General features: G+C 44.1%; 1 protein-coding gene across 3 annotated transcripts in view; it reads right to left on the bottom strand.

The window, feature by feature from the left end:
• Positions 1-2979: 2979 nt before the first annotated feature.
• zswim7 (zinc finger, SWIM-type containing 7) overlaps positions 2980-14667 on the bottom strand; it is a 59311-nt gene continuing 47623 nt past the window's right edge. For 2 of the 3 annotated variants that reach the window (XM_041197150.1, XM_041197149.1), the window contains exons 5-6: positions 4957-5061; positions 2980-4394 (exon numbers count right to left, since the gene is read on the bottom strand). In XM_041197150.1, coding sequence (XP_041053084.1) covers positions 4266-4394; positions 4957-5061 — 234 coding nt within the window. In that variant the 3' untranslated portion in view covers positions 2980-4265. Of the gene's footprint in view, positions 4395-4956; positions 5062-14667 lie in introns of those variants that run through there. The other variant, XM_041197151.1, reaches the window with a different exon arrangement.

The following is a 14667-nucleotide window of genomic DNA, read 5'->3' as shown; positions in this document are numbered from 1 at the left end:
GCAGGACAAATCCACCTCGGCCAATTACCAGCCCATCAGTCTACCCTCCATCATCAGTAAAGTAATGGAAGGGGTCAGCAATAGCGCTATCAACTAGCACTTACTTAGCAATAACCTGCTCACTGACACTTAGTTTGGGTTCCACCAGGGCCACTCATCTCCTGACCTCATTACAGCCTTGGTTCAAACATGGACAAAAATGAACTCCTGAGGTGAGGTGAAAGTGACTGCCCTTGACATCAAGGCCGCATTTGACAGAGTGTAGCATCAAGGAGCCCTAACAAAACTGGAGTCAATGGGAATCAGCGGTAAAACTCTCTGCTGGTTGGAGTCATACCTAGCACAAAGGAAGATGGTTGTGGTTGTTGGAGGTCAGTCATCTTAGCTCCAGGACATCACTGCAGGAGTTCATCAGGGTAGTGTCCTCAGCTCAAACAACTGCAGCTGCTTCTTCAATGACATTCCTTCCATCATATGGTCAGAAGTGGAGATGTTCACTGATGATTGCACAAAATTCAGCACCATTTGTGACTCCTCCGATACTGAAGCAGTCCATGTCCAAATGCAGCAAGACTTGGGCAATATCCAGGTTTCGGCTGACAAGTGGCAAGTAACATTCGCGCCACACAAGTGTCAGGCAATGAACATCTCCCACAAGAGAGAATCCAACCATCGTCCCTTGACATTCAATGGCACTACCATCGCTGAATCCTCTACTATTAACATCCTGGGGGTTACCATTGGCCAGAAACTGAAGTGCTAGCCATATAAATACTGTGACTACAAGAGCAGGTCAGAGGCTAGGAATTGTGCAATGAGTAACTCACCTCCTGACTCCCCAAAGCCTGTCCACCATCTACAAGGCACAAGTTAGGAGTGTGTTGGAATACTCCCCACTTGCCTGGATGAATGCAGCTCCCACAACACTCAAGAAGCTTGACACCATCCAGGACACAGCAGTCCACTTAATTGGCATCACATCCAAAAACATTCACTTCCTCCACTACCACGCACAGTAGCAGCTGTGTGTACCATCTACAAGATGCACTTCAGGAATTCACCAACGCTCCTTCAACATCTTCAAACTCATGATGACTATAACCTAGAAGGACAAGGGGAGCAGATAGATGGGGACACTACCTCCTGGATGTTCCCCTCCAAGTCACTCACCATCCTGATGTGGAAATATATCGCTGTTCATTCACTGTCGCTGGGTCAAAATCCTGAAATCCCTTTCCTAACACCACTGTGGGTGTACCTACACCACATGGGCTGCAAAGATTTAAGAAGGCAGCTCACCACCACCTTGTCAACTGCAATTAGGGATGAGCAATAAAAGCTGGCCCATCCAGCAACGCCCACGTCCCATGAACGAATATAAAAAAAGCATTGAGGCTATCACTGAACTCCATAAATCTGAATTCTATATAAATCTTCTCATACTTTATCTTCTTCCATTGTTTCTTGTTACTGACTCAGCACTGTCCATGGCTTCAACTGAAATACTTGCAGGGGTGGCATGAGGTCATTTTAAATGCTTTTCCGTTCTAAAATAATTTACTCATGTATCATTAACCGACCTGTTTAAAGTTATCAGTGTTGTACAAAAGCACATTGTTGTTAGAATGAGAAAAATGCGAAGTATTCTAAAGGTAATTTACATATATATTTGTATTTGTTTGCTCCATATAGTAACTGAGTGTTTCAGAATTGTAGAAATTTTAGGTACTGTAAATAAGATGTTTTCCAGTTATAGTCTGCAACAGGGCTGGATTTTAGGGAAAATGATGCCCTGGGTGAACTTGAATTTGTGTTCATTCTTTAAGTAATTATAATTAAATATTTTTTAAAAACTCCTCTCTCTTGAGCATGGCTAAACTCACCTGGGTGCCCAAAATCAGCCTTGGTAAGTGTGTGCTCACCTGTTTACCTCTGTGCTGCTTTCAGTGCTCCGCCACACATGTGCATCCTCCAAGGTGAGACAACCAGCTTATTTGGTGCTGCAGATGTGGCAGGTGCCCAGCGTTGCAGCTGCCTGGCTCACACCAAGCCAACCTCTGGGCACTGCTCATTCCACTGTTCTTGCTTATGGTGAGCCCCTAACCATATCACCCTGGGTGATTGCCCACCTTAAGGCAGGCCCTAGTCAGTAAGCACTTGCACATTATTTCACGGACCCCCTAGAAAGTTTCTGTAGACCCAAGTTTGAGGACCACTGATTTAGCAGACACCTTTATCCAAGGTGCTATATGATATATTCTGCAACTTATAACTCACTTATATATTACACATATCCTAAGATGAGAAATTAAAAGTTAGGGGACTTGAGGTTGAGTTTCATGAACCAGGGATATTGCAGACATTGCACCTCATTGTGGAACTTTTCTTAGAAAATGCTAACATATGATCATCCTAACTCAAGAGTAATCTTGTTTACAGAATATTTAATTTCAGTTACTGAGAGCTCTCGACAGCAGTTATCCTGTGCCCCCCTTGTGGTGCAACAAATTATTCTCCAGAGAGTTACAGACCAGTTAAGTCCCACCTCCTGGTGTGCATTAAGTTAGCTAATCTCACTTAGGAAGACTTCAATTAGCAACAGGACAGGTGCCTGGCTGACAATCTTACCTATCCAATGTCACAATGAATGGACTGGGATAGCAGCATCTGCCAGAGCCCCTTAACTCTGTGGAAAGCTCACAGACTCTTGGTAAGAGCAGAATGAGACTGAGTTCTGATGGGCCTCCGTAGTCAATAGCCTGTCAACACTCTGAGTCCAAGGTCACACAAGGAAGGACAATGTGTGAAATTAGTGAAGAGAACTTACTGATCTATACTGTCTTCAGATTATAAGCACAAAAGAATGGTCAGCACTTACAACAGAAAGTTTCTGCTCTGTTCTAGACTTTACAAGCTAGTACTTTCCAAAAGACTGTGCACATTTGTTTAAACAACACATCGATAAAGCCCACACAAATGAACGCTTCTTCATAAAGACTTTTATTTAAATCAAATAATTCAGAACAACTCCACAGTCCAGGAATCAGGGTGCAATGATGTAAGCTGTTCTCTGTTGACCTCTGGAGGCTGGTCCATAGGTTCTGCCATGGGAAGTCCCCACTGGAGACAGGGCAGTTGCCAGGCTGACTATTATACTTATCCAATGTGATGGGGCATGTGCGCTTTATGCTGCCCATGTGTCAAACTCTCCATATTATTGTTAAAACGATTTAGTTTAATTAAGGTGCAATATCAATGTGTTTACCTGTATGACTCACAGCAGCCTGGAACAGCCAGTATCACAGCCGCATCTACCAAAACAGTGTGTTCACTTTTCACATTTGGTTGACTCAATCACTGCTTCCATGCTGCAGAGAGATGGAGGGGTTGTGGCAGTCACAATTAACAAGCAGGCAGCTGCTTGAGTAAGCACTGCATGACTTGACATGTACCTGCCATGTGATGGCTGAATACGCAATTGAAACACTGAAAACAAAACATTATTACAGATAATTATAAAATAAACTTGCCAAAATACACACAGAACAATGTAGTAAGAAGTAAAGAAGCTGCATTTTGTAGCACTTTTCCACCTCCTCAAGATGTCCCAAATTGCAACGAAGCCAATTAATTACTTTGAGTTTGAAGTAAATGTGGAAGTCAATATTTGTAAGCAAGATGCCATAAACAGCAAATGAATAAATGAGCAGAGAATCTGTTTTTGGTAGTGTTCTTTGAGTGAACATTTCTGGGCAAGAGAATGCTCCTGCTCTTCTTCAAATAATGCTTCAGGATTTTTTACTGGCCTTGGCTAAATGCTTCATTTGAAAGATGACAACACCGTCAACGCAGTATTCTCTCAGTGCTGTACTGAAGTGTCAGCCTAGATTATGTATAGTTTAGGAGTAAAGTAGCGAAGACTGTAGGCAGCCATGTTTATTTCAGCAACATTTGGCCTTGGGTGCTGGGTTACACAGTCGGCGAGTTGTTTGGAAATAACGAGGTCTTTTCAATTCCAGGGTGCTTGAAACAGCACTGTCTCCTTCTATCTGACATTTCTATTGCTTCAGCAACAGTAAGGATCTAAATTTTATCTTTTTAATAGAACAGCTGGTTCTCATTGTCCGCAGTTTTAGTTGTTTCTGTACTGCCGACTCAAGCTTTGTAACGAGGGGACACTAAAAATCAGTCCTTGGGTTTATATACCATGTATAAAAAAAGTTTTATGTCTCTCAGCGGTTTTCTTTTCTCCAGAATAATGACCTTTAATGTGCTGTGGCTCCAGGCTCCTTGTCCTTTGCCAGCAGAAGGCTGGTGAGTTGCTTGTCTGAGACTGTCAGCTGGTGGTACACTCCCATGGCTTGGCACAGGTATACAGCAAGAATATGCTTACACTGCAAAATCAGGAACAGAGAGAAAAACTTCAAAGGAAATTACTGCCCTGATCATTCAGAACTTGTGTTTGCTTTATTTCCTCAGAAGTATAACATTCAATATTAAGCTGATGAGTGAATCAGTGAGTGTGTCATTAGCAATACAATTAATTGACCTGGGATACTGGTGTTTAAAGAAAGGACCAAGTCACAGATCAGGGAATTATAGGGCAGTTAGTCTAACATGGGGAGTAGAGTGATGCTCGAGAGCATTTTTGACACTGTTCATGTAAAGAAGATACAGGCAAATTGTGTATGTATACAGGCAATATGTTTGTGTATATATGGGAAGAAATTAATATGAGGGTATCTTTTGCTACCCATCTGATGGAATAAAGGGTCCTGATACAGGACCTCTTAACCTCACCATGATTTGAGAATTATTACCTAGGGTGAGATATAGGAGACACTGCTGCAATTGGGTGTACACTGCAGACACAAAGCTGCCCGGAGGACATTAGGGATCAAGGGCCAAAACCAGAAGGGAAAGTACCTATCCTGTTAGTTGATTTTACGTCCTTACCAATATATTGTCATTCCTTCGTAAAACAGAGTACATGAATGCTGGACATGAGCAGTAGAGGCAGGAGCTTAGGCAATTATACACCTGACCAGAACTTCCTTCTACCTGCAGATCAAAGCAAAATATTCAGTCAAATTAGAACAAAATAAACCAGACAAAAACACAACAGAAAATGCAACATCCAAGTCTCAAACTGGAATTGTTTGGGGAGGATAGAGGATAATCCTGATCTCGGACTATCAAGGTCAGGATTATATGAAACAGCACAATTTGCCATTCTAACCTCCGGTGTGATCAAAACTTTCTGTTGGTTGTGCACACAGGTATCCCTTACCCACCTGATCAGCACACACAACCCCATCACAACAATACCTCCCTTGCCAGATAAATGGCACAATTACCCCTCCAATTACTCAATACAAAAATCAGTTGTAGGTAGTAAAACACACTTGTTCAGGAGCATATTCAGACTGAGCATATCAGCAATGATGGTAACAGGCCACCACCCCAAACATAAACATTTACATAAACTCAAATTAATAACAGGAAAAAAGAAAAAGGATAATGGAAGTTAGAGTACAGATAACCCAGGTGTTGGTGGCTTGTACACACAGAAAGTCTTTACAATAAGTCACATACCCAGTGTGGGGACATACAGGCTGTACTTTCAGCTGATACAACAAAATAAGGAAAAACCCAAAGAACACTATTGTAACTCATTCACCGTTTTGCTTTGTATACAACATTGTTCTTTAACAAAGGCAAGTATTTAATGGAGAAAACTAATTTACACTGAATACTCCCTGTGTAATCACTTCTATTTCCAATAAACCAGTTTTGCAATATTGGTTTGACCATCTATGTAAACTTTTCCTTCCACAAATATAAACCATATACAGTACTTCCAGTCAGCTACATTACACAAAACCCACAGCGAGCCCGACCTCGCACTGCTGCTGTTAGGTCAGTTTTCCACTCACAATTCAAACTGACATATATTGGCACATGCAAGCTGACAATGGGTCGATCTTCCAGCATTAAGTTTAAACAGGAACAGTGTAAAGGGAGCTTTACAGGGAGCTGTAAAGGGAGTTTCTAACCTCATGCCCTGGGAGTGTTTGATGGGGACAGTGTAGAGGCAGCTTTACTCTGTATCTAACCCCGTGCTGTACCTGTCCTGGGAGTGTTTGATGGGGACAGTGTAGAGGGCGCTTTACTCTGTATCTAACCCTGTGTTGTAACTGTACTGGGAGTGTTTGACGGGACATTGGAGTTGTTCATTCCACTCTTCATTTCCTGCACCATCTATTATTTTTAATTTTAAGGAGCAGCTTAAAGGATGAGAGAGAGAAGTGGAGACATTTAGGGAGAGGATTCCAGGGCTTAGAGTCTGGGCAGCTGAAGTCACGACCAACGATGGTGGGGGGGGGGGGGGAATATTAGATCTACAAAAGAGCAGAATTGGAGGAGTACAGAGATCTTGGAAGGTGTAAGGTTGGAGGTGGTTACTGGTATATGGGGGGCTGAGGTCATGGAGGGATTTGAACACAAGGATTGGAATTTTAAATGTGAGATCATTGACTGACAAGGAGCACAGAGGTTAACGGATAAACAGGGCTTCATTGTAAGTTAGGATGTGGTCAGCAGAGTTTTAGATGAAGGGAAGCTTACACAAGGTGGAAGATGGGAGTGCAACCAGGAGACCATTGGAATTGTCATATCGAGAGGTAACAAAGGCACGAATGAGGGTTTCAGCAGCAGGTGAGCTGAAATAGAGGTGAGATGGTTGATGCTACAGAGGTAGAAATAGGTGGTCATGGTGATGGAGACGATAAGGGTCTAAAGTTCTGCTCAGGATCAAATATGACATAAGGTTTTAACCAATTTTGTACAGTCTCAGGCAGGGAGAGGGATGGAGTTGGTAGCTAGGAAAAGTATTTTGTGGCAGGGATTGAAAACAGTAGCTAAGTGTAACATTTCCCCACCTCTTTTGAAATTCAAATTACTCTGGTTTATCTAAAAATGCAAATTTTGCCTTTACACCTCAAGTTCTAAAACTTCAGCCATGTTTACCTATTTAATATTTCAAACCTAGCTTCTCTTCTGATACATCAAAGCCTTCAGACCAGCTGTCTTTAATGTAATTAAGTCCCACACTCACTATTCCTATCTTACAATAAATTCCAATAACATTATGAAAATTATTATAGTTTCCTGACAAACCTCAGTGACTACTGGGCAACTGTGATCCTTGAAATCAGTTATCTCCGTAACATGCAGAGTAACTATCAGCAGAGACTGGCTGGGTCCATCAGGCAGAACTCTGCACCAGAGGGTCACAGGACATCACAAACACCATGGGCAGAATCTCACAGCTTTAGATTTTGAACACGTGCTGTGACCATTTCTGGGTTCCAACCATGATGGGTTCGGAGGTCCACCTGCCTGTGCGATCGTCCTGGAGGTGGCCAATAACAGACTGCCTCTCGGTGTCCTGTCCAATTAAGGACAATGGGTAGGCTGCACAGATGGGAGAGCCAATAGCAGCGCTCGAGGCTGTGAGCGGTCGGCAGCCTCACTGGGAGAGGTGGACGCTGCCATTGTAGGTGGGGGACAGGTGAGAATGCCTCCAGATGGAGGTGTCCTCCGATGACTTTTAAATGCTAAGAACAAACTGTGGCCACAGCTGCTGGACCATCATCATGAAGGGGAAGCCCCTTTGCAGAATAGCCTGTGGTTGCAGCTCTGATTGTCTGGTGCCTGCAGCTCTGGGTGTGGAGCGGAATTAAAGGAGGCCTAATTCTCCCCGCCCTGGACACTTCCAGGTACCTGCCTTGGCGTGGGGTCGTCTGCCACTGGTAAGATTCAGGCGGTGTCACCACTTTGCCTCCCCAAAAGTAACATTTGATTGCTGGTAATTCACTATCTGCCATTGCTGGGCTGGGGGTAGTTTATCCCAGTCTTACCCCAGCTCTGGTGAGAGCCCTCAGAGATGGGAATATGTCTAGTAGACAGGTACATTCTAAAATTTCCCTGCCTTCCCATCTCCAAAACTGCCTCTGTGCAGCTGATAGGATTGTGGTCCACAAATAAAATATACTAAAAACTGACTTTAGTTCATGAACACCTGTTTATAAACTATAACTGAAACTAAAGTTAATTTATGTGCAGGCAACTTGACCTGTGTCACAATTTATTAGAAAATGAAGAAGATTCATTTTGCAGACTCACTGTGCAACAGTCAGAACAAGCAGCTAGTGCTCTTTTGGTTTGCAAATGCACAAATTGCCATATTCTACAAAACCAGACCTAAATGCCAATTTATGAGATGAGTCAAATGTTAAATGTTTGAAGTTTGGAAATTCTAGAGTGGTTTATTACTAACTGGGAAATTACAAATTAAACCAAGTTAATTAATTATGATAGTGAATTTCTCACAGTGTTACTCATAGGGAAAATCAGAATCATCAAATGATGCAGTACATGAGGTGGCCAGTCAGCCAATGTGCTGGCTCTTTGAAAGACCTATCCATTTAGTCCCATTCCCCTACTCTTTCCCCATAGCCCTGCAATTTTTTCCACTTCAGTTATTCATACAGAGTGTAGACAAGTGTGAAGTGATTCATTCTGGGAAAAACATCGCAGATAGACAATACAAAATAAAAAGGGTACAATTTTAAAGGTAGTTCAGGAGCAGAGGGAACTGGATTTATATGTGCATAAATCATTGAAGGCAATGGACAGGCTTAAAGAGCACTTAATAAAGTATATGGCAACCTAGGCTGTATTAATAGGCCACATAGTGCAAAAGCAAGGGTTCAGCCTCAACTGGAGGATTGTGTCCAGTACTGGGCACCACACTTTAGGAAGGATGTGAAGGAGTTAGAGAGGATGCAGAAAAGATCCATGAGAATGGTTTCAGGGATGAGGAACTTCAGTTACGCAGATAGATTTGAGAAGCTGGGGCTGTTTTCCTTGGAGGAGAGAAGGTTGAGGAGATTTGATAGGGGTATTCAAAATCATGAAGGCAGTGTAGATGGGGAGAAACTATTCCCATTGGTGGAAGGATCGAGAACCAGGGAGCACAGATTTAAGGTAATTGGCAAAAGAAGCAATGGCAACTTGAGGATAAGCTTTTTCACACAGCGAGTGGTTAGGGTCTGGAATGCACTGCCTGAGAGTGTGGTGGAAACAGGTTCAATCAAGGCATTTAAGAGGAAATTGTATTATTTTCTGAAAAGGAAGAATGTGCAGGGCTAGGGGGAGAAAGTGAGGGCATGGCACTAGGAGAATTGGTCATTCGGAGAGCCGGTGCAGACATGATGGACTGAATGGCCTCTTTCTGTGCTGTAACCATTTTATGATTCTATTTATTCAATTCTGTTTCGGATTTGCTTCCGCCACCATTTTAGGGAGTGTATTCTAGATCATAACATCCCGCCGTGTTTAAAAAAGTCTCATCTCTGGTGCTTCGTTTGCCTATTACCTTTTATCTGTGTCCTCTGGTTACTCATTCTCCTGCCACTGGAAACAGTTTTTCCTTACTGTATCAAAACTATTCATAATTTTAAACATTTGATCAAATCTCCTATTAACCTTCTTTGTTTTAATTCACAGAATGGTTACAGCGCAGGAGGAGGCCATTTGGTCCATCATGTCTGTGCCTGTGCCCTTCAAGAGCAACTCAGCAGGTCCTATTTCCACACCCTTTCCCTGTAGTCCTGCAATTATTTCTTTTCCGGTTCTCATCCAATTCCCTTTTGAAACCCCTGATTGTCCTGGCCACGGGCGAGCACTCGGCGAGGGTATCGTGGACAGCAGATATGTAGAGGTGGTCACACCGCAGGCTAAGAGTCCACAGGCAGGAAGGGAATGGGTGACCAACGGGCAGAGCAAGAGGACTAGGCAAGCAGTGCAGGAATCTCCTGTGGCTATTCCCCTGCAAAACAGATATACCACTTTAGATACTGTTGGGGGGAATGGTCTCTCAGGGGAAAGCAGCAACAGCCAAATTCGTTGCACCATGGTTGTCTCTGCTGCACAGGAGAGGAGTAAGAAGTGTGGGAATGCAATAGTTATAGGGGATTCAATTGTAAGAGGAATAGATAGGAGTTTCTGTGGCTGCAAACGAGACTCCAGGATGGTATGTTACCTCCTTGGTGCTAGGGTCAAGGATGTCTCAGATCGGCTACAGAATGTTCTGAAGGGGGAGTGTGAATAGCCAGTGGTCGTGGCACACATTGGTACAAACGACATAGGTAAAAAAAAGGGATGAGGTCCTAAGAGCAGAATATAGGGAGTTAAGGAGTAAGTTGAAAAATAGGACCTCAAAGGTAGTGATCTCAGGATTACGAACAGTGCCACGTGCTAGTCAGAGTAGAAATTGCAGGAACTATCGGGTGAATACGTGGCTGAAGAGATGGTGTGAGGGGGAGGGTTTCAGGTTCCTGAGAAATTGGGACCGGTTCAGGGGGAGGTGGGATCAGTACAAACTGGACGGGTTACACCTGGGCAGAACCGGGAATGATGTCCAAGGGGGAATATTTGCTAGAGTGGTTGGGGAGGGTTTAAACTAAAATGGCACGGGGGATGGGAACCTAAGTAAGGAGTCAGAGGAGGGAGAATCAAGGTCATGAACAAAAGACAGAAAGGGGAATAAGAAAAGTGATAAGCAGAGAAATCAAGGACAAGAATCAAACAGGGCCTCAGTGAAAAAGAGTGGGAACAGGGCAAGTAATGTTAAAAAGACAAGCCTTAAGGCTTTGTGCCTTAATGTAAGGAGCATTCGCAATAAAGTTGTTGAATTAACTGCACAAATAGATGTAAACAGGTCGGGATTACGGAGACATGGCTGCAGGGTTACCAGGGGTATTCAGTATTTAGGAAGGGCAGACAAAAAGGAAAAGGCGATGGAGTTGCATTGCTGGTTAAAGAGGAAATTAATGCAACAGTGAGGAAAGATATTAGCTCCGACGATGTGGAATCTGTATGGGTAGAGCTGAGAAATATTAAGGGGCAAAAAACGGTAGTGGGGGTTGTATATAGAACCATAAACTGTAGTGGTGATGTTGGGAATGGCATTAAACATGCAATAAAGGAACATCTGGAATGATGGGTGACTTTAATCTGCATATAGATTGGGCAAATCAAATTAGTAACAATTCCATAGAGGAGGAATTCCTGGAGTGTATACAGGATGTTTTTCTGAACCAATGCGTTGAGAAACCAACTAGAGAACAGGTCATCCTAGACTGGGTATTGTGTAATGAGAAAGGAATAATTGGCAATCTAGTTGTGCGGAACCCCTTGGGGATGAATGACCATAATATGATAGGATTCTTCATCAAGATGGAGAGTGACATAGTTGATTCTGAGATGAGCGTCCTGAATCTTAATAAAGGAAACTACGATGGTATGAGACGCGAGTTGGCTATGATGGATTGGGGAACATTAGTTAAAGGAATGACAGTGGATAGGCAATGGCAAACATTCAAAGGATACATGGGTGAACTGCAACAATTATTTATTCCTGTCTGGCGCAAAAGTAAAACAGGAAAGGTGGCCAAACCATGGCTTACAAGGGAAATTAGAGACAGTATTAGATCCAGGAAGAGGCATACAAATTGGCCAGAAAAAACAACACACCTGAGGATTGGGAGCAGTTTAGAATTCAGCAAAGGAAGACCAAGGGATTGATTAAGAAAGGGAAAATAGAGTATGAGAGTAAGCTTGTGGGGAACATAAAAACTGACTGTAAAAATTTCTATAGATGTGTGAAGAGAAAAAGATCGGCAAAGACAAATGTAGGTCCCCTACAGTCAGAAACAGGAGAATTTGTAATGGGGAACAAAGAAATGGCTGACCAACTAAATGCATACTTTGGTCCTGTCTTCACAAAGGAGGACACAAATAACATACCAGGAATGTTGGGGAACACAGGGTTTAGTGAGAGGCAGGAACTGAAAGAAATCAGTATTAGTAGGCAGAGTTGAGGAATCGCAAAGGTAAAGAAACCATAATGGGAGTTATGTACAGGCCTCCGAACAGTAGTCGGGATGTGGAGCACAAGATACACCAGGAGATAGAAAAGGCAAGTAAGAAAGGCAAGGTTACAGTGATAAAAACGGAATTACCTGGAAAAACTCAGCAGGTCTGGCAGCATCGGCGGAGAAGAAAAGAGTTGACGTTTCGAGTCCTCATGACCCTTCGACAGAACTTGAGTTCGAGATCAAGAAAGAGTTGAAATATAAGCTGGTTTAAGGTGTGTGTGTGGGGGGCGGAGAGAGAGCGAGAGAGAGAAGTGGAGTGGGGGTGTGGTTGTAGGGACAAACAAGCAGTGATAGAAGAAGATCATCAAAAGTTGTCAACAACAATAGAACAAAAGAACACATAGGTGTTAAAGTTAAAGTTGGTGATATTATCTAAACGAATGTGCTAATTAAGAATGGATGGTAGGGCACTCAAGGTATAGCTCTAGTGGGGGTGGGGAGAGCATAAAAGATTTTTAAAAATTTTTTTTAAAAAAATAATGGAAATAGGTGGGAAAAGGAAAATCTATAAAATTTATTGGAAAAAAAAAGGAATGGGGAAACAGAAAGGGGGTGGGGATGGGGGAGGGAGCTCACGACCTAAAGTTGTTGAATTCAATATTGAGTCCGGAAGGCTGTAAAGTGCCTAGTCGGAAGATGAGGTGTTGTTCCTCCAGTTTGCGTTGGGCTTCACTGGAACAATGCAGCAAGCCAAGGACAGACATGTGGGCAAGAGAGCAGGGTGGAGTGTTAAAATGGCAAGCGACAGGGAGGTTTGGGTCATTCTTGCGGACAGACCGCAGGTGTTCTGCAAAGCGGTCGCCCAGTTTACGTTTGGTCTCTCCAATGTAGAGGAGACCACATTGGGAGCAACGAATGCAGTAGACTAAGTTGGGGGAAATGCAAGTGAAATGCTGCTTCACTTGAAAGGAGTGTTTGGGTCCTTGGACAGTGAGGAGAGAGGAAGTGAAGGGGCAGGTGTTGCATCTTTTGCGTGGGCATGGGGTGGTGCCATAGGAGGGGGTTGAGGAGTAGGGGGTGATGGAGGAGTGGACCAGGGTGTCCCGGAGGGAGCGATCCCTACGGAATGCCGATGGGGGGGGGGGTGAAGGGAAGATGTGTTTGGTGCTGGCATCATGCTGGAGTTGACGGAAATGGCGGAGGATGATCCTTTGAATGCGGCGGCTGGTGGGGTGATAAGTGAGGACAAGGGGGACCCTATCATGTTTCTGGGAGGGAGGAGAAGGCGTGAGGGCGGATGCGCGGGAGATGGGCCGGACACGGTTGAGGGCCCTGTCAATGACCGTGGGTGGAAAACCTCGGTTAAGGAAGAAGGAGGACATGTCAGAGGACCTGTTTTTGAAGGTAGCATCATCAGAACAGATGTGACGGAGGCGAAGGAACTGAGAGAATGGGATGGAGGCAGGAAGCGGGGTGTGAGGAGCTGTATTCGAGATAGCTGTGGGAGTCGGTGGGTTTGTAATGGATATTGGTGGACAGTCTATCACCAGAGATTGAGACAGAGAGGTCAAGGAAGGGAAGGGAAGTGTCAGAGATGGACCACGTGAAAATGATGGAGGGGTGGAGATTGGAAGCAAAATTAATAAATTTTTCCAAGTCCCGACGAGAGCATGAAGCGGCACCGAAGTAATCATCGATGTACCGGAGAAAGAGTTGTGGAAGGGGGCCGGAGTAGGACTGGAACAAGGAATGTTCCACATACCCCATAAAGAGACAGGCATAGCTGGGGCCCATGCAGGTACCCATAGCCACACCTTTTATTTGGAGGAAGTGAGAGGAGTTGAAGGAGAAATTGTTCAGCGTGAGAACAAGTTCAGCCAGACGGAGAAGAGTAGTGGTGGATGGGGATTGTTCGGGCCTCTGTTCAAGGAAGAAGCTAAGGGCCCTCAGACCATCCTGGTGGGGGATGGAGGTGTAGAGGGATTGGACGTCCATGGTGAAGAGGAAACGGTTGGGGCCAGGGAACTGGAAATTGTTGATGTGACGTAAGGTGTCAGAGGAATCACGGATGTAGGTGGGAAGGGACTGGACAAGGGGAGAGAGAAGGGAGTCAAGATAACGAGAAATGAGTTCTGTGGGGCAGGAGCAAGCTGAGATGATTGGTCTACCGGGGCAGTTCTGTTTGTGGATTTTGGGTAGGAGATAGAAGCGGGCCGTCTGAGGTTGGGCGACTATCAGGTTGGAAGCTGTGGGAGGGAGATCCCCAGAGGAGATGAGGTCAGTGACAGTCCTGGAAACAATGGCTTACAGTGATCATGGGGAATTTCAATATGCAGGTAGACTGGGAAAATCAGGTTGGTAGTGGATCCCAAGAAAAGGAATTTGTGAAATGTCTACGAGATGGCTTTTTGGAGCAGCTTGTGGTGGAGCCCATGAGGGAACAGGCAATTCTAGATTTAGTGATGTGTGATGAGGCAGATTTGATAAGGGAGCTTAAGGTGAAGGAACCCTTAGGAGGAAGTGACCATCATATGATAGAATTTACCCTGCAATTTGAAAGGAAAAAGCTGGAATCAGATGGAACGGTATTACAGTTGAACAAAGGCAACTACAGAGGCATGAGGGAGGAGCTGGTCAGAATTGACTGGGAGATAAGCCTAGCAGGAAAGACAGTGGAACAGCAATGGCAGGAGTTTCTTGGAGTAATTTGGGAGAGACAGCA

This window comes from Carcharodon carcharias, chromosome 10 (genome assembly GCF_017639515.1).
Source record: "Carcharodon carcharias isolate sCarCar2 chromosome 10, sCarCar2.pri, whole genome shotgun sequence".
Classification (NCBI taxonomy): domain Eukaryota; kingdom Metazoa; phylum Chordata; class Chondrichthyes; order Lamniformes; family Lamnidae; genus Carcharodon; species Carcharodon carcharias.
The sequence above is the reverse complement of the archived record's forward strand: the minus strand, read 5'-3'. Positions and strand labels throughout refer to the sequence as shown.